The sequence below is a fragment of the Athalia rosae genome, chromosome 1 (assembly GCF_917208135.1).
Source record: "Athalia rosae chromosome 1, iyAthRosa1.1, whole genome shotgun sequence".
NCBI lineage: Eukaryota > Metazoa > Arthropoda > Insecta > Hymenoptera > Athaliidae > Athalia > Athalia rosae.
In genome coordinates this window covers 24,862,819-24,882,716 of record NC_064026.1, presented here as the reverse complement: position 1 = coordinate 24,882,716, position 19,898 = coordinate 24,862,819, and the positions used below count along the sequence as shown (strand labels likewise).

Genomic DNA, 19,898 nt, shown 5'->3' with positions numbered 1-19,898 from the left:
ACGCGCACGCGACTTCATGACACCTGAAATATACAGAAAACGCCCGAGTTGCGTACATTCATATCCGTTGCCTGCTGCTACAGCATGAAAATCCCTCCGATTTTTCGAGTGATTTTTACATGCAGGAATTTATCGTCACTTTACGCTTTTCTCTATACAACTCCCTTTTGTCCTTGTGAAATTTGCGTATAAAATTCGCATCCGTATAGATCGATATATTGCAGAAACATGCAGTGGCGTAATGAATTTTTGATAGAAAATTGGGACTTTCGAGTATTAGGCAAAGAGAGGGTGGACCAATCGACAAATAGAATGTTTGATCTATAAAGCAGGAACAGTTTGAATATTGAAAATGCATCTGCCAACAGTAAAGCGAAATCGTGTATGGACCGTTTAAGTTGATTTTCTACATAGACAGAAAATAATCTTAACGATCATGCGGAGATCGAGATTTTCACTACAATTTACGATGAGGGATTCGATTTGCCCTGTTCTGAATTTGTTCGATGGTGATAGAATTAAAGAATGGATAAATAAATTTCAAAAAAAGTTATGCAACCTAAAAGTCAAGTTTCTCGATGAATCCTTGACTGACAATGAAATTACATCGGAGTGTCACGATCGGCGAAAGATTACTTACAAAGAATAATCTAGATTTAACATTTCACGTGACTAATTGTAAAATTCAATCTCTTAGACTGTGACGCGTCCGCCTAACGATTTAGATTTTCTTTTCTCTCTGTCAAGTCTGATCTCAGATTCATAATAAAAACGATCACTTCGGCGCATAATAATGAAAACAAATAAAAGTTCTATATCACTTCATTTTAATTGTCCGTTATCAAATAAATATTAATGTGGAATTTTTGATTTTTGGGTTTCGATAAACGCCATGTGAATTAATTTTATACAGATCTGTATTTTCATAAGTAAAACACATGCCGTTTGAATATTTTTATATATATAATTTATATATATATTTATATATATATATTCATATATATATAGGTAGTTACTTATTTTTAATATCAGGTATGCTGTACATAATATTTGTTGTTGGTTGTTGTTTTTTGTCTTACTTCTTTGCCTTACAAATATAATATAAAATTACAGGCAATCACGGAGAATCACATATACTCACATTACGCAGACACGCCATAAAAAAAAAATCGGAAAATAATAATCATACCAATAATAATTATAATAAAAAATAAAACGTAGTTTATGATAGTGATCATAATAATAATAGTAATTGTAATAATAACATGGTGATCTCGCACCAAAAAATGCTGAATTGTTCATCAGAGTCCGAAGCACAGATTTTCTACTAGAACGCAAATAATAGGACACACGATTCATTTTGTAAGTAGAATAAATAGCGTTTCCTAGGAATGAATACACATAAATATCTTATGTATATATTTGTCTACTTGTAGGTGAAATATGTTGAAACAAATCAGCACTAGAAACTCTGATAAGAGAAAGAAAAATTATAAAAATTATAATAGTAATAATATTAACTATAATTATAGTAAAATTAAATTCAAATATTTCAACAATACCATGCGAACTACTTGAACATTACATGAAATCGTTGAGAAAGAAGTCTTTTGGCTGAGCACGTCATTTTTCTTTTTTTTCTTTGATATTTTCTTTTTCATCGTATCTCTCTTTCATATTTTGTCGTGTTTCATTTTCCACGCAAAGCAATCGACGGAAGTGGTACTTTATCCATGTATGAATAAAAAATGATAATAATAATAGAATGAAACAAAAAAGTGACATGGGGTGAATGAAAATTAAGTTTTGCATTGCCAATTACAGCAATAAATGAATAATTCTGACGCACCAGAAAAAAGAGAATACATTTCGACCAGAAAAGCGTTCTCCATAAAAGACAATATTACATATGTATATCTGTCCACGTATATAACGTTGGATCATAACGTCAGTTTTCATTTCATAATTTTCAACAACGTACTTCCTATTCACACACGTTCGATAATAATAAGAATCGTAATAATAAACATAAAAAATTCTGTTGAAAAAACGATGCTTAGAATTTTTAAATGTTGTTTTTTCTTCTGCTATATTATTCTTTAAACTAAACTAAATTAAAGTGACAGTTCGATAGTACTTTCTCTCGTTGGATAAAAAGATAACGATTAATACGATATAACATACGATAAAGGCTAATTATTATTAATATTGGATATACATGGGTGTAAATGTTAAAATATACTATATAGATAAATGAGATTTCTTTTTCATTGAACTTAATTTGTAATCGATATTTGTTTCCTTTCTTTTGCTTCTTTATATCTGTCGTTCTTTTAATATAATACCTAATGTTGGTAACACGCATCCTCACATCATACATCGAAGAAAAATAACAAATACATCACCATCATCGTATATATATATACCTATATCTGTGTATCTATATCTATAGTATATGTATACATATATACATAGATATATACACATATATTATCGTGCTTAGATTTATGCCAAGACACAAACGGGAAGAGCATAATATCGCGACGTTTTAGTGGTTACTAGCATTTTTTTTGTTTTTCGTTTGTATTTTTTTCCTTTTTTTTTTTAAATTTTTGTTCGGTTTGACCGGGGTATTTTGGACACTGTCAATGTATCTATATATGTGTGTGTAATAAAATTCTTGCGCGGCGTAGAACAAAAATGATAAATGGGTGCTCATCAAACTTCGACCTGGTTGGATAAGATGCCAGCATGGATGGCACAAACACAAAATCATTTTTAAAACTACGTACTCGATAGTATGAGAATATTTTATACATTTGTATATATGCATGTATACGAGAACGTATGGAGGAAAAATAAGAAAAAACAAAAAAGAAAACAAAAAAGAAAAAGAAAAGAAAAGCTTAGAAATAATCTCAACTAAAGTTTTTATAACAAATTTGTACAGATTAAAATATAATACAGCACTATTTTATAATCAATAATATTTCGTTATTTTTTCATTAGGTATTATCATTATCATTATTATTATTATTATTATTATTTAGTTAAATATAGGTATGTGTAGGTATGATATGATTTTGTGCCACATGACATGTAATGCAAGCATCTAAATTTCTGTACTCATATAATAATAAATACCATCGAACACGCCCGGTTTATTACTATTTCCGTTTTCACTTTTGACCGCCCAACGGAACTATAATCCACATCTCAGATCACGTATAAATGAAAAACCACATTTATGAATACTACCGATAAAGTTGGAGTGATCTACCAAAAAAAAACTCCAGAGGTGATATAATTCTCATTATCAGACTAGGATTAATTTCTAAAATACAAGGTTTCGTTTGCCCTCGTAGTTATTTTGGGATATTATTTAAGCCTCGCATGGTTTCCCTTCAATCATGTTAAATCAAATCTGACGGCATCAACTTTATAAGATCAAGGAACTACGCGTTCAAAACTAAGCTGTCGCAGTAATCTACCCTGCCTCGATATTCGGTATTTTCACTCAGGGTAGACAAACTGATGGTACGAAATGTGGTAAAACTAGCTTGCAGTAAATTTTTTGATTTACATATGAAAGTTTCTCATAGCGCACTGACCACTGCAATAGCACTAGCAGAGAATTATAATTTTTTTGTACCCTAGAGTTTTTTTAACATGGTTCGTCAAAATCAGCTAATAATAATAACATGCTACCGAAAACTTTTGATCATAATTATTTCTTACAGAATGATTGTTGTTATTTTTGCATTTTCATTTGTTCTTAAGCAATAAGTCTGATTACCGGTTACACAATATTGTCATGAGTGTTTGTGTCAGTACTCAGTTACATTTATAGGTATACATGTGACACGCTCCCCATACCTCGAGACTAAAAAGTAATCAATTTCTTCTTTTCTTAAGAATATATAATAATTATGTGTAGTCATTTTGAATAACAAATTATTAAGTAGAATCACTGCTCGCACCTGGCACCCATGGAAAGCACCATGCACAATAGAAGCGTATGTGTTCATAATATATATATTAGTTAATAATAATTAATGTTTAGTTATTGTTATTTTTATATATATATATATAATTATACTTCGACAACAAATATCTAGATATAAATCTAAACTGCACAATTTCTTATTCCGTGAAACAGTACAACACTCAAGTGCGTCATAAAACCGTGCTTGTGGGATTGAGTTAAAAATAATTTCTTTGCCATAATTTCAATAGTAACATTTTGTTTTGTTCAAGCTCACCAAGATGTCATGGCAATAATAGGAAAATAACAATTACATGGTTGTTCTTTATGCTTTAATTTTCTAATTTCTCTCTTTTCGATTTTCTCTGTGCTTCATACCTCCTCCAAGTTACTTATTTCCATATCATACTTTGAAATATATAAAGCATAAAAGATTTCGAAACAATCGTTTACTTCTTTTTTTAAATAGTCTAAAAGAGTTAAAATATTATCACGACAAATGTCGGTTAATAAACTCGTTAAAAATTGTAATCTTGTTATCATTAACTATGATTAATTTTTTTATTTTTAATTTTCTTACTTTTCCTTTTTTAAAAACCTCTGAAAGTAACAACATTGTAGTTAAATAGAGTAGATCTGGAAGAACAGACAACATTTTTTTTCTTTTAAGTAAAGAGTGCATAATCCTAGTACGTTTAATAATCCCGTTATTTACAGAATCGAATTCTTAACACAGTACTACACAGATTAAACAAATCGGAAGGCTTGTGTTACCAATTAGCACGTCTGCTACATTAACCCATTGCTCAACCAGTAAAGTATTGATCAGTTTCACCTGCTCACACTGTTTTTACTTGAATATTGAATTTCATTGTTGCGACCGAAAAGGTAGAGTTGGTTTTAGAAATTAACATCATCGATCTGGAGCAATAATGTTTCGGAAAATGTCTACGTTGGTAACACGAGCCACTTGCCTTTCTTTGTGATTAGGACTTAAAAATTGTACAGTGCTGTTTAATTACGCTAAAAGGTACGCTGAGCCCTTGGAAATCTCACAAAGGAAGAATATCAGACCAATCGTATTAGAATAACACATAATATTCACGGTAATTATTATGCTTGCAAATCGGTACTCGAAGACTGTATCCTACGTGGTTTTCAATTGTCCCGATTATTCAAACACTGGGTTTATAATATCATGTAGCAGTCACCACTATTTGTTCGGATGAACTTATTATTTATATTAGGTATGCATGTGACCATGTATGAACTTTATACCGAATTAATTATCAAAAACTTAACTTTGATATGGAGTCGAACGACAAGCGTCTTCGTCGATTAATTTTTTTTGTTTTTCTTTTGTTTTTTTTTTCTTCTCAAAGATTACTTTTCCACTATTACATTTAATCTTCGTTTGATCGTTAACGATTAAAATAAAAATATGCAAAGATCTATTTTAATGACAAACAAAAAGCTAAAAGGAGTCATAGAAAAGTGAGGGGGGCCGATGTCAAATCGTAGACAAAATGTAATGATCATCTGAAGTAAAAAATCTCATCAGTCAGCCTATTCAGTTCGGAAGAAAAATAACAGTTTTAAAAACAAATCGCAGTGAAATTAAAAAGTTCGTTAATGGGTAAAGATACTTCCAGGGATAGTATCAAAAATTTTACCTACCGACAATTGTAGAAATATAATCTTGTCAACACTTCGATAAATGTGACAAAAATAACAGAATATGATGGTATAATAATATGTACAGTGTGCACACAATATTTTTGTTTAAAATTTTTGTCTCTTTATGCAAACAGTAATTTGGATAACTTTCTCCTTTGGTTCTAATAATCTAAATAAATTTTGAGCCGTATGGCTACACAGCTTGGGTGCTTGGAAAAATAATACTCATAAAAACTTTTCAAATGCATTTGTCAACTCCATATTGTTAATCCACAAGACTCCCCACCCATAATTAAAACCCGATCAACACGATTGATTCTGACTGAAGAAGAAACATTAGCCTAAACATGAAGAACGTACTTATCTTCGTTATTATTAAGATTAGTTTTGTTGCATAAAAAAGCAGCTGACGAAGCATTGGCACACTTATGCGAAATAATTGTTACAGTGTAATAATAGAAGATTAAAGCAAGACTAAAAATAAAAAACGAATGCCCAAATGACGGTTTCTAAACAGCTACGAACGGCAGTCTTTTATAAGGAATGCATTCTAAATAATTAAATGATATCACACAAGCTTCATTACTTCTCGTCAAGCTGATATCACATGCAAAGTGTCCAAATAAAATATACATCACATTGAAAGATCACTCGCTTGATAACGGATCCATGTGCTGATAATAATTTATGTTTTTTTTCTTCTTTTTCGAAATATTTTTTTTGTACACCTTGCTTTATGAACTTCATATAATTAGAGATATTTATAACACTAACTTTGTGTTGAATGGAGTTAACAAATTTTCAACCTACCTTAAGTCAATTTCACTAAACACCAAATTCCCAATAATGTTAGCCAACGACAATTGAAAGCAGAACCATGGAGAAGTTGCATGAAGAGCCAATTTTTTGTTCGTAATATCGGTATTCTTCATATCACCTAATATACTTAACAACAAAGTTATCGGTGGATAAGAACCACTGGTCATACCATTACCATGTCTTCATCGACATTCACGACGGTGGGAAAAGCGTTATCTGCTGAAGTTTGTCTGTGGATGATTTTTTTCCGTGGAATTCCATCTGAAAATAACAACACCACCCAAATCTAGGTCTCTCTCATTTAAAAAAAAAGTCGTTTCGAATATTGCTTTCACAAAATAACAATAATTACTCACCACCAGGAGGCGGCATGAGGTCATCAAGAGATCCATCATCCATATCTGTAGCGGACAAAAGTAGATCATCGTCGGATGAAGCTCTTGTCAGGCTGGGCAGAGTGGAAGTGAGAAGAGCTTTCTCTTTTTGTATTTCTTGTATGTGACCGACGAGAAGTGCTTCTTCTTCATCTCCACGTTCGGTACTACCACCACGTACTAATACACTAGGAGTTGCAATCCCGAGTTCTTCAGGACTAAATATCTTGGACGATCGAAGACTAGATAGGCGATGAGTAGCAGTGTGGCACGCAGTCTCTAAGGTATTAATATCAGCCAAAGTAGCCCTGACAACTCGCAACTTCTCTTGTACAATTGTTTCAACACATCGAGTCTGTCTGCCTACATCTTGCAACGAATCCTGCGCAGGAAGCGTTCTGTTTGTTCTCAGGATACAAGGTGCGAATACAATAGCCAGAGCAGAAGATGACATTCGGTTGTCAACTTCATGGAGAGCGACTCTTGCCAGATGAACAATTAATCGTTCCATGAGGTCGAAGTTCGGTTTTGGAAGTTTTTTCAGGATAGCAAAAAGGGTGCAGATTCGATCATGCGGATCGGTGAGATTAGCAGCGTGTAGAAAGTCGTCGTAGTATTCAAATGTTAACAGAGGTTCGGGCATATCCCTGAAGAAACTTTTCAAGACAGCGGCCAGAACATGTACTTGATAATTTTCAAAGTCTACCTTTTCTAATGCACCTTCGTCCATTTTCACCTTCAATTCTTTGACCTTAGAGCTCACCCCACTCTTCCTGTACAAACCTTCTGTGTAAAGACCATGCATTTCTATCGTTGTGATCAGTCTATCGACAACGAGAGGTACTTTTCCATCGCCGCAATCCAACTTGAATAATGGAATTCCAAAAACTTTACGTGAATTCAACTCGAGCAGCGATCCTTCTTTTCCACATTCCGCAGTCGCTTTTCCATAGCACTTCTTATGGCATGTCAATTTGCAATCTAATGAAAAAAATTAGTATCGAAGTTTAGGAAACATTGAACGTTGACAGATCATAAAGCCATTATGATAATATAGTTATTTGTACTTACTCTGACAGACAAGGCCCCGTTCGATTGGCCACATAAAGAAGGAAGAGCAAACTTCACAAGCCGTTGGGATATTGATGATAGTCAATTGAAAGGTGTGATTTCCATGATGTATGGGTTCTTCTTGCTTCCGTTTTTTATCCTTTTTCCGTTTGCTCTTACTTTGCTTTTCTGGAGCTTCGTTTTTAACGAGATTCATGAACTCATTCATGAATCCTCGAAATGCATTTACACCCATTGTAACGGGGAAATCTTCTCTGGTATTTTCTTGCTTACATACCGTTTCCATAACATGCAAAAAGTTTGCTATTAAATCGGTATATTTTATGTTTCCCTCGACTCCGTGTTGAATAGCAACACTGTATGTGATAACTAAATCATCCTTGAATTTTCCTAGCGCTTGTTTGAACACACGATCTACCTCGCTTGGCTTTTTACCTTCCTCTTCGCCTTCCATTTTGTAGATTTTCTTTGTAATAAAGTCTTGCATGAGCGCGAGTTCTTTAGCATCAGAAATTATTTTATCTGTACTGTCCGAAAAAGCAGAGGTTCCAGTTAAACTGAATTTTGATGCCACGGCTTGTTTTGCAGCTTCGTACTGCGGCCGTAATTTTCGGTGTTTCCTTCGATCAGGTGTATTCGGTGATAAACACCGCATTCTAAGTACGCCACCATTCTGAATACACTTGACATGAAAAAGTTGTTTACAATCACCACATTTATATCCTTGTGTTACAAACGCATCCATCTTTTCGTTACAGCATATGCACACATCGTCCTTAGAATATCTGGCAACTTTTCTAAATCGATGGCCAGCCAAGATAAGAAGGTTGCCTTTCCATTCCAGGAGATCTGTTCCCGGGGGAAGCTTCAAGTCATTTGGACTAGTATCGGTTCCCAAACTTTTATCTACACTAAGCCCAGAAACTTTGGTTGCAGGATCTGAATTTCTCCTGTGCAATTCTAACGGTGGTACAGCGTTAGCTCTGATACGCTTGCCAGCTGATTGGCCTTTATAAATTGGTTCAAGCTTATTTACAGGCCAATCTGTAATAGATCTTGCTGTTGATTCATTAGAGGTATGTTTCCTAGCCCAAACATTAGAAGATTTGTTCAAGTCGGCCTCTTTGATGGTTCCAAGGAAGAGATTCCTCGCCTCGTTTGTGTTTGTTTCAGATACACTCTCACCCATCGATCGACACTGAACCTCTCTTGTTGGTCTATTTCTTCGCGCACTTCTAACCGGAACATCTGGTTCTGACTTATCCTTATTCACTGTATCTCTGTCTTTGGAAATTAAAGAAGTTTTGAATGGTGATTTTCCGGAGACATCATCTATCGCTAAGTCTAATTTGCCAGTGGTGTCACCTTCCGAATTTTGTCGACGTAAAACGTAGTCTTTGATATCTTTATTCGAACCAAAAAGATCTAATTTCACCAACGAATTTGTAACACTATCCAAACGATCACTGGACATGGTGTTGTCACAGAGCCTCCTGTGTTCTCGACTTGAGTTGATCTCTTTTCTGAGAAATCGTTCGTTAGAATCAAGCTTGACGTTATAGTTGGATGCTTCGTTTCTAGATCCTAACATCGCTTGATCCAGTAATGTCTCTGTAATATTTTGGTACTGTGACACATTCGTTGATCGAGTAATCACAGACTTCGGTGGAAATGGCATTAGATAATCACTAAAATCGCTTGAGGCGAAATCGGCTCTTCTCCGCCAAATATCAGCACTAGGACTGTGGGTTAGACTTGAATTAGGATATCTAACTTGAGGTGAAGGAAAGACAGGCGATGATGTAAACATCGGAGGTGCGCTTTGTACAGCCTTGGGTGTTTCCACATCAATTTCTCCATCACTGTATCCAGTTGAGGTACTGTCTGTTCTCTTGTTCGTTGCTGATGTTCGATTGAGGTGCATTGGATTCGTATTCACAGAGATTAATGGACTTTGTTCGCTTCGTTTCGCTCTTGTGGTTGGTACAGGTTTATTATTCAAGTTGGAGCCGACAACATTTTCCTGAGAATAGTGGGACTCAGAACTATCGGCACTTACTTGAGATTCATAACTTCTTAGACTCGCCAAACTTTCAACGCTGCCCTTACGATCCGTCATATTATCACTGTAAAATGTATCCACAGTTTTCAAAGGTGCAGAAGGATCGTTAAGCAAACGTTTGTTACTGCTCAACTTTCGCTTCGAGTATGAAATGTTTGAATCCACGATTAAAGCCTCTTTGATTGTATCCTCCATCCTAAAAATATGAGATACACATTGATAGAGTATAGAAATGATTATTTGGATTTTAATTTATGCAACCTCGCAAAAAAAAAAGAAAAGAAATTCAATTGGAATTAATAATGAGAAGATACTGTTATTTTCACCTTTGAGGGGGTATAATACGTTCATGAGATTCTGTGCTCTTCGGTGGATCTGTGGGTGATTTCTCGCTAGAAGCTGGTGATACTTGAGATGGAAGATGCTCCTCTTTACTTGTTCTAAAAATGCGAAACATATTTCAAAATTGTGCAAGAATTGAATAGCAATTGCAAAAAAATAAATTACGTACTCATCAGCATCTCGAAATCGGGTGTAAGTCTTTTTGTCCTCAAAAGCGGATTCTATATGTTCTATGCCCTCGTAGATGGATCTCTTTTCTCCGCCAATGGCAGAATGTTCGATTCTTCTTTTTTGTAATTCCCTGTCAGTCAAAACGTCAGTTGGAATTCCTCTCTTTTTCTTGAGCTCTTGGAACATTTTCCTTGCATTGTTGCCTCTGACATATGCCTGAAAGGCAATGACGCTGGATCTTAGCTTTTTGAACCATGAGTGCTGCTTATGAGCTTTCCATGAAGCTTGAATATGTATTGCAGCATCGATACGCAGACGTATATTTTGAGCTAATCTCTGAGCGGAAACCATTCTCCAAAACGACTGTATTTGAACCGCAGCATTTTTTAGCTTGATGAATTTTCTTCTTTCAAGACAAGCTCTGAACCATTTCTGTATAGTTGTGATACTCGTTATGATTTGCTGGTGTAGCTCGATGTCTAACTTGATTTTCTCGGACTCACGAAGAAACACTTTAGTAGATCCAAGCTGGTAGTTATCTCTGTTTAGATTTAAAGTAAGCAGAAAATCTCTAACGTCTGACTGGGAACTAAGAAGACCTTTGGGAAGTAGCATTCGGTACAACTGGATAAACTCTTCATAGGCTAGTCTAACGTTAAATCCAGCCTGTCTTATCCGTACTGTTTCCAGCATGCCTGTATACCTGAGTTGTCGCTGCACTGTTTCTTCATCAAACTCATTTGGAACCTTATTAGCATTGCTTTTAATACAACGAATAAAGAAGGGATTAGCCTGGTTCAGAGTGTCCATTAGACTGTGCAGACTTTGTTGGAATTGAGCTGAAACTGTCATAGGTTGTTTCCTAGCCTTCCCAGGACCCCCTCCTGTACCATAGCTCTGAGTCCGTCCTGCAAGTGTTTTGACTGTTTGAAGATTCTTCAACCCTTTTTTGCCCCGCTCCCGTGGTCGAAATGATTTATTTTTCCTGTAAAAGCAGGAACCCTAATTATTGGAGAAATATTTAAACCTTGGATTCATTAAATTATTACTGACGTATGATAGAGAATTGACAAGAGGAAGTAAAATAAACTAAATAAGCGGTTCAAGCATTTAGAGGTATAGATAAAAGTACTCAACATAGAAATAGGTAATCGAGATAGTGTAAAGTAATGAGCTCCACAAATGATTTAGTTTTCATTAGTCTACCATTTAACCAGAATTAATTGATATATTGAACATTATTGAAGGGATTAGAATTATAAATGACCGAGCACAGGTTGACTCCAAAGATAGTGTGACATAAATATTTTCTCCTCACATATGTGACTGTTGGTATATTTTGAATATAAAAGAAGAAGAGAAATGAGAAGCTCAAAAACAAGTTTACAAGTATAACTGGATGTAACATGTAGCATATAATTTTCTAGATGCTTATGCATATTCCGGCGACTATGTCACCACAACAATTTCGAGCCTTGCTATATTTTCGTGCACCACTAATCGACAATACTTTCCCACATAACATGCAATACATAGACAAAATCAAAACTTTTAGAGATTATTACTAGAAACTCCACCATTATGAGGCTGGGCAAGAAAGAAACTGGATGGTTTATAGGTAAAAGACATTTCACACAAAACGAGCAACATGCTTCCATTATCAGTCCGTATAGTCTAGAGTTTAAGCTGAACTGGGAAAATAATATAGATGAAAAATGAATATGATTGGGATTTCGATTTAACAAACAATAGTTGAGTTTGGCAAAAACATTTCCGAGTACTCTAACGTTTCTTTTTTGGAAAGTGACTAACGTAATATTGATGCATGGTAAATTCTTATTACTTTTTCAAGATGCTTTCTGAAGCAAGAAGAGAAAAAAAAAGGATATTCATTGTACAATTATCGCGGTATTATTTCTTAGATTATGTACATGAGTATGTATTCGGAAACTGGATATTTGTGAAATTATAAAACTACAGTGCAATTTCCGTTGGGGAGACGATAATTATCTACAATATGACTATATGTTTTAATTAACCCTTCACCAATAATAGTTTTATACAGTGTATTTACTCGGCGCAGTAATAGAAAAAGCTCTCATGAGAATTTACTTTGTTACCGGAATGAATAACATACATAACGATCTGATTAGCGCGTTCCATGACATTTGCTTCATCTTTTGGAAGCACTTTTTCAAGAGGTGTGTGAGAGCCCCGCTTGATCTTATTATGGCCATCGGGCAGATCATCCCTTCCCTTTATCAAGTAACTTTTCGACGAAGAGACATTCGTCACATGTTGAATCTGATTAACGTTTCTAAACTGCGGCCAAGATAGCCGGTTGTTGTTGTTTACATTGTCGTGGTTTTCGTTTTGTGTTAATGTAGCAGTTGGGGTTCCTGGTTGTAAGCAGACACTGCGCTGCTTCTGATAACTTGGTAGACGACTATGTTTGTGTGAACTGAAAAATGCTCTCATGCTTAGCCATTCTTTCATTAATACAGTGCTTCTGCTAACATTATTTCGATGCCAATAAGATCATATCTTCTAAAATGCACTTTATCATTTTTCACAGGTTTATTCGCATAAGAAGCAGAATTGCTTCGGCATACTGTATGATAAATTTAGTACACGAAAAGAATTTTCCATAAGAATAGTCTCAGAAACATTGACATTATAACTGGCAAGACGGTGTCTTATAATATTTTCAAATCATTCTGCCAGTTTAGACCGCTAATTGAAATTGAGCTGACACTCATAGTCAAAATAAATTGAATTGTTGGTGATGCTGGTATTTCTGCATGAACATGCTAGGCATTAAAAAAATGATGCGCTGAATAAAATGATAATATAATCTATCATAATAATATGTTATGATCTCATGATAATATGGTAGCTTCATTGCATTCCAATCACATCTAACAAAATAGATTGTTGTATAACGAACATTAATATTATAACAAAAACATTGAACACATGGATCTCTAATGTCACTGTATGAATTTACAATCAAAATATGTAACCTCAATAGCAACAAACAATACTATCAAATTTTCCAAAGGTTATCTGAAATGAGATGCCTGCATAGGTATAACAAATTCTCAGAATAGTTTAGATGGGATTACATATTTTTTGTTACTGTAAATCCACATGAGTCCTGTGACACGTGGGACCTAACTTTTAAAAAAGAAAACATTGATAGTGGATCGATGGGACCACTTACGCTATTCGGTTAATAGTTAGATTGACAGCCGATAACGTCACAAGATGGCTATAGGGAGAAAAGACAACACAGCCTATGTAAATGTGATTGACATTTCTGAATCAATTAATCGCAGAGATTCCAGTAACTTGCAATCATTAATTCAACTGATTGCTTGTGTCGTCACACAAAAATATTTCTAAAATGTTGTCCATGACCATTTGAAACAGCATAATCAAGTGGGAGCTTTTAGTAGACTTTTCATACTGGGGGAATACTATCACAAAAATGAGATTAAAAGTGTTCAAAGTTAGCATATTGAAGGAATTTGCAGAGCAGATAAAAAATAATATTTGGACACCACAACACAACGAATGAACAGATAAAGAAATCTGATCAAGTCCAGGCTACGGTGAATAGCACCTACCCTCCCTATCATTATCACCTATTATCGTAATACATCTCGATTCGAAATATTTGATGATCTGGATATACTCTCTATCCTCGTTTATGTATTTTCAAATAGTCACCAAGGAAGCAGATACTTTTCTTTACTTCTGTGCTGATACACATCAGCTAATGATAATATTCAAGTAGTTATTTACCTTATCAGATTCTCGTTTGGTGTCCTGTACCTATTTTGCACCAAAGATTTGTTGCCATCGGCTGAGAAAATGAATTTTTAATGTTACAGGCATATATCTTTGGAATTTCGAATATGGAAATTATGTTCAATAGTTTTAATGGAAAAGAATTGGTACCAGCCTATAGTTAACAAAATAAAAGGTACTAATTAAATTTTACTCACCCCTGCCATGCCTATGAAGGCGACCCGCTTCCTGAAAAGCGAAATGAGCTCGAAAAAAAGCTCTGAGAATCGCCCATCTAAACACTGCAACAGGATCAGCCCCAACGAGCTCCCGAACAAAAGCAAGCGACGAATTTTTCAGTACACCAACAACACCATCTGGCCGCATTAGATCAAGATTTTTTTCTCTCATATTCGCAGCTTGATATTTAACTGTGCCAGCATAATGTCGAACAACAAATGCAGCCTCCCGGCGCTGTGGAGCCTCATAAAATGCGGAATCCTTATGTACGGAATTAAACTTCTGCAGCAGTGTTTCGTTTGTTGCCCCAGGAAAACTTGAATACAATGTTGACCGTCAAACCTTGAAATAACCGCACATTTGCCAAAGTAACTAAATACTCACTTGCATTGATCATCCAGAAGACACAGCAAACCATTGGGCTTTCCTTCGATAAGATTCAGACAGCCTGAATTATCACTGTATCCAATATCCGTCCATCTGATACCTTGCTTACGATATTCACGCTGCTCGTATTGGAAAACATGCTGGTTGAAATAGTGTTGCAATTGTTCATTTGCATAATTGATGCAAAGTTGTTCAAAACTGTTGCACATCTTGAAATCTTCGAATCCAAAAATATCCAAAACACCGATACTGTTTCCCTGGTGATCCCTCAAGGTATCTTTCTTTGACAACAGAGCATGATTCACCTGAATATGAAGTGAAGGAGGAAAATTAATTTATATGAAAGTTGTGGTGAGATCAAAAGAAATTAATTTTGCAAAGCTGTGGGTCATTACCTGAAGCACAATCCAGTCAAATAATGCTCCATACAAGCATTTCGCCATTGCATCTCTTGCGGCGATCGCTTCTGGAAGCCTATAATTAATCACTAACGTTTCACCAGATGCTCTAGCCCTTTTTGCAGTCAGTGCAGCTAATAAGGTATCTTGTTTAACCCTCAACAATTCTGAGATAAGTGCAACAACTTCAGGATTTCTAACAGCAACAGCTTCATCATGGTGATGATAAGACTTTCTCGGTTGGAATTCCACATTGCCTAGAAGTCATCATTTGATCAAATAAACATAATCAAAAACTCGGCAGAGCAGTTCTGAAACTTAGTGCCTGTGAACTACCTAGTAAGAGAACGGCAGAAAGAACAGCAAACAATCGTCTCTGCTTTTCAGGGGTGAATCCAACCATTTCCATAGACTGTTTGAGTCTAGAGAATTCATGCCTCTCGTCAATGTTCTCAAGGTCATAGCAACCACTTTTATTCAAATAGTTGTACTGGCTGATAGTTCCAAGATGAAGCAGTTGTCTCTCCTGTTCACTGGCTCCAGCTAACAAGTAGTAGAATACATGATAGTTTCGTTCATTTTTCCCCTGCGATACAATTCTTGATTTCTCCAGGAGATACTTCTGAACCACAGCCCTGTAATACAGCAAACGTGACATTAGATCATTAAGAGCTACTTCGACTCGTTTGCGCCAACTAAAATACTCCGAATCGTATATACACTAACCCATGGACCATTCCGTTCTCCTTATAGTTAACTTGAATGAACTTTCCAAACCGACTACTGTTGTTATTGTGTGCCGTTTTGGCATTGCCAAAAGCTTCTAATACCGGTCCAGCACTGAGGATAGTCTGTTCGACTCCACTGCCATGTGATCCTTTTTGGCTGAGCGCCGTCAAATGGTGGAGTAAAAAATTAGTCGATTCAGTTTTTCCAGAACCACTTTCTCCGCTTATAACAATACATTGATTTCTTTTTTCTCTCAACATACAGTGGTACGCGGCATCAGCTATTGCAAATATATGCGGAGGTATGTCTGGGCCTAGTCTTCTGTTTTGATACAATTTAACGTACTTTGGATTATATATTGGATAAAATTTGAACGGATTCAATGCTATCAGGATACTGCCAACGTATGTATATATGTTTCCAGCTAAAAATCTTGCTCTTAAGTTGTCTAGGAGAGTTTGTTCGTTGAGGTCTGGCAATTGGCAAAGATCTGGATATTCTTTATCTCGAGGTTGATATAAGAATCTATTAAAATAATCCTTCAAGAGCTGAGGGTCCATAGGAAATCTACTATCAGACCATAAGTAGTCTGGTTGCTTCTTGCGTAAATAGAACCTATAGTATTCCTGCTGTGCTGCATTTCTTGGCCAGAGTAACATCAGCGCAACAGGACATTCCGTGGGACCTAATCTTCTCTCTTTGCACACTTGCCCAACAGAATTGCCAACTACTTCGGCCAATTCGTAGTTATTACAGTGAGGCACATCTGCGAGTCCCAAGCGCTCAATTATGCACTCTACGATCTCTGCAGATGACGTTTGTTTTGTTGCTTTGATTGAAAGTGCTTCGTAATCGGGGCTCCACTGGCCCACGAATACTTGCACTACTCCTGAACCATTCGCATCCATTCTCAACCCTGAGGAAATATATTCAAACCATTAGTTTGAGAAGATTAAATAATGTCACGAATTCACGAGTATAGCCTAATATTCACAATGAATATGATTTTATTATAATTTGATCATGAAGCCCTAGATGAGTAATGAGATAAATTGTACTCGTTTTTGTTGTTTACTTGCATTCACAAAAGTGTTGTTGAACTCACCTGAATCTTACTAGGGTTAATAAGATTCTCCCTCGTCGTCCATAAAAAACTTCAATACCACTTTGTCTTCTTGTTCCAATGATGTATCCAGCTGGCATTGGAAGTATTTAAAATACCTTTTACACATCTTGTTCAACAGCATTTGATGCACTGGTTATGTTTGGTAATAATTGAACATTCCATCTTGGGCACCTTGGAGTTTTTGTTTTTTGGATAACTAGGTGATAATCTTTTGTTTCAGCCCTTGTTTCTTAATTTATTTCATTTGAAGGTCAGGTGGTTTAGATGGGATTGCAGCAAATAATTTATGTTTTTGTCAAATTAAATGACAGTCTAACTGATATGATCAAATGTTGCAAGCCTTCCAACAACTGTTCTGAAGCATAGTCACCACGAACTACAAGTTAATACTTAATCGCAGAGCACGCAAACAAATGACTTTATATTCAATTTATGAAACTAGATTTGTTAGATTCCTGAATAATCTTAAAAATATACCAACATTGGTGTTATCATATATCTTTAACATAGCTATCCAAATTGTGTCCAATTTCAAATTCAAATCTCTGCCAAGGGATTGCTATTTCTACACTTTTGCTTAGTTGGCCCAAAGTTATTAGAGATTCTATAATTTTTTATGCTCAATCGGCATTGCTTTATCTCGAATGTTTTATGATATTAACTTGTTAAATGCAATAATTTCTGTGACTTTTATGATTGTATTTTACACAGTGTCGGGGATGCTGTGGTATGCAACGAAGAAATGGGGTTCCTAGAACAAAAATATGACACGAGTGTTAAAAAATCAATTTGGAACCAAACTGAATAACTATAAAATGATGTCGATTTGATAACATTGTATGTGATGAAATATTAACCCACAAAAATCATGCAATAACTTGTAGACAACAACAAACTTATTGTCGAAGAAAAAATGAGTCAATGCTTTGTACAAAAGTATCGTGGAAAAATTATCAGTTTCTCAGTAATGGATGATAAAGGACTTTCAATATTTTGCTTCCATGAAATTGAGAAAAGGACAGACTGCTCGTTATATCCTGCAACATTATTCTTTGAATGGTAGCCGAGACTGCGAGATGACGAGATGACGTTTAATATGTGACTACCTAAGTAAATTATAAGCAGTTGTTTATGGCCCGTAACATGATATGATTGAAATCAATATCTGCCTGGAAATTTTATTTGCAAGGCAGCTGCCGAACATTGCTAGAGATGTACTGGTCAGATCCTAGAGCAAAAAGCACCATAAAGTACTTTGCTATGTGATATCGCAAATTTTGCAGGTTTCTACGCCAAGTCCATTCTGAGCATTACATTATATTTACAAATTTCAGGGGTTAAAGAATTTAAAACAAGAAACAAGGTAGTTGATTCTGGCAAATTCCAACAATTTTGTAGCGAGTTGAAGCTATTTTCTGCTAGCTAGAATATTTTTAAATAATTTGGTAATTCTCTGATGTACGAATCATTTTGGAGATGCGCCAAAATGTATTTTGAACAGTCTCTTTGATGAAAACACCTTGTTGTACTGAGGTTTGAATATTATGTAGCAAGATTAAGCTGTGCAAAATGAAAATTGGTAGAGAAAATCAACTGATATACCTATACAATGTGATCACTTCTGAGTTAGCCATGTATAGGTGCGATTTGTTCCATAACCATGTTAAGACAATAAATTGTTTAGAGATTTATTGTATGTCAATAGCTAAGAAAAATGATTCAGTATACACTCACATAAGTATAACGAATAAGCAGTAATGAGTAATCACACATGTTATCCTATCGTGGTATAATAGTAATATTTTGAGAAAGATTAGTTGGCTACATAATTAAAGTATTGAACTGATAAGTTAACTAAATTCGATAACGAATTTAATACAGGAAACGTCACTTTGAGTTACAAAGAGTTATCGCACAGGTCAATTATAATCTCTGACCAGCGCACTTTTCGAACCGCGAACTTGTTGGGCTAGATCGGGGATTGTCAAACTCTGCTCTGGAGGGCTATGATCGTATTTTGGAACCAGCCTGGATTCGATAATCGTTCACTTTCACAATCATAGCGAACAATCCGCAGAATAAGAAGTATAGATTTCAGTCTTGAGCTATACCTTGTGTTTTTCAGAAGGTTCGGTGGGTCTTGTGGAAGAATTCCTTGTGACAGAAACACTGCTATACGCTGGACAACAAAAATCTCGGCTCTCACGCATGCTTCTTAAACCCCGTGTGTCGCTGTCCGGGTCCGTCCCCTTCACTCAGGGCACAAATACACTTCACCGTTATAGCGTTTGACGTCGCTTCTTAGTATAAACAATTCGTTGGAGTTTCTTAACTAAATATTTTATTATCGTCAAGTCAAAATCAGACTAATTGTTATTCTTGGACAATGATCACACTACTAGGCCCTTGCCCAGTTATCGTCCTTCAACTTGTCGTGGGATCCTGCGTCTCGATACGTCCGCCATTTCGATTTTCTCGATCACGTGGGACTCCCGCTAGTTTTTCATTGGTTGGTTCTCACGTCACGTGACCGCGAGGATAGTATCGATAGAGAAGTGAATACCTTCGGAAGCGCTCCTGGCAGAGAAGCTGAAAACTTAAATTCTCCCACCATCAGGACTCGCACCGAGCCCGCTAATTTTCTAACTCTTGATAACTCGCCATTTCCACCACGTTTTATCTGACACAGCATACCTAGCGGTATTATCCGGGTCCGATAACGAAC

At 35.6% G+C, this 19,898-nt stretch overlaps 1 protein-coding gene across 3 annotated transcripts; it reads right to left on the bottom strand.

Annotated features, from left to right (window-relative positions):
* Window positions 1-1,198: 1,198 nt before the first annotated feature.
* Window positions 1,199-19,893, bottom strand: LOC105690952 (unconventional myosin-IXa-like). 3 transcript variants are annotated; one of them, XM_012409139.3, is made up of 14 exons: window positions 19,285-19,893; window positions 17,153-17,924; window positions 16,045-16,963; window positions 15,655-15,953; window positions 15,316-15,575; window positions 14,918-15,225; window positions 14,512-14,849; window positions 14,309-14,369; window positions 13,725-13,772; window positions 10,500-11,486; window positions 10,315-10,428; window positions 7,927-10,184; window positions 6,838-7,836; window positions 1,199-6,742 (listed from the first exon to the last, which is right to left on the bottom strand). In XM_012409139.3, exons 3-14 carry the CDS (start codon window positions 16,953-16,955, stop codon window positions 6,645-6,647), a joined length of 6,681 nt encoding a protein of 2,226 aa, XP_012264562.2. In that variant the 5' UTR covers window positions 16,956-16,963; window positions 17,153-17,924; window positions 19,285-19,893; the 3' UTR covers window positions 1,199-6,644. The 3 variants fall into 3 exon arrangements, with proteins under 3 accessions (XP_012264562.2, XP_020710859.2, XP_012264563.2); XM_020855200.2 differs by lacking the exon at window positions 13,725-13,772 and adding an exon at window positions 12,639-12,962; XM_012409140.3 differs by lacking the exon at window positions 13,725-13,772.
* Window positions 19,894-19,898: the final 5 nt, after the last annotated feature.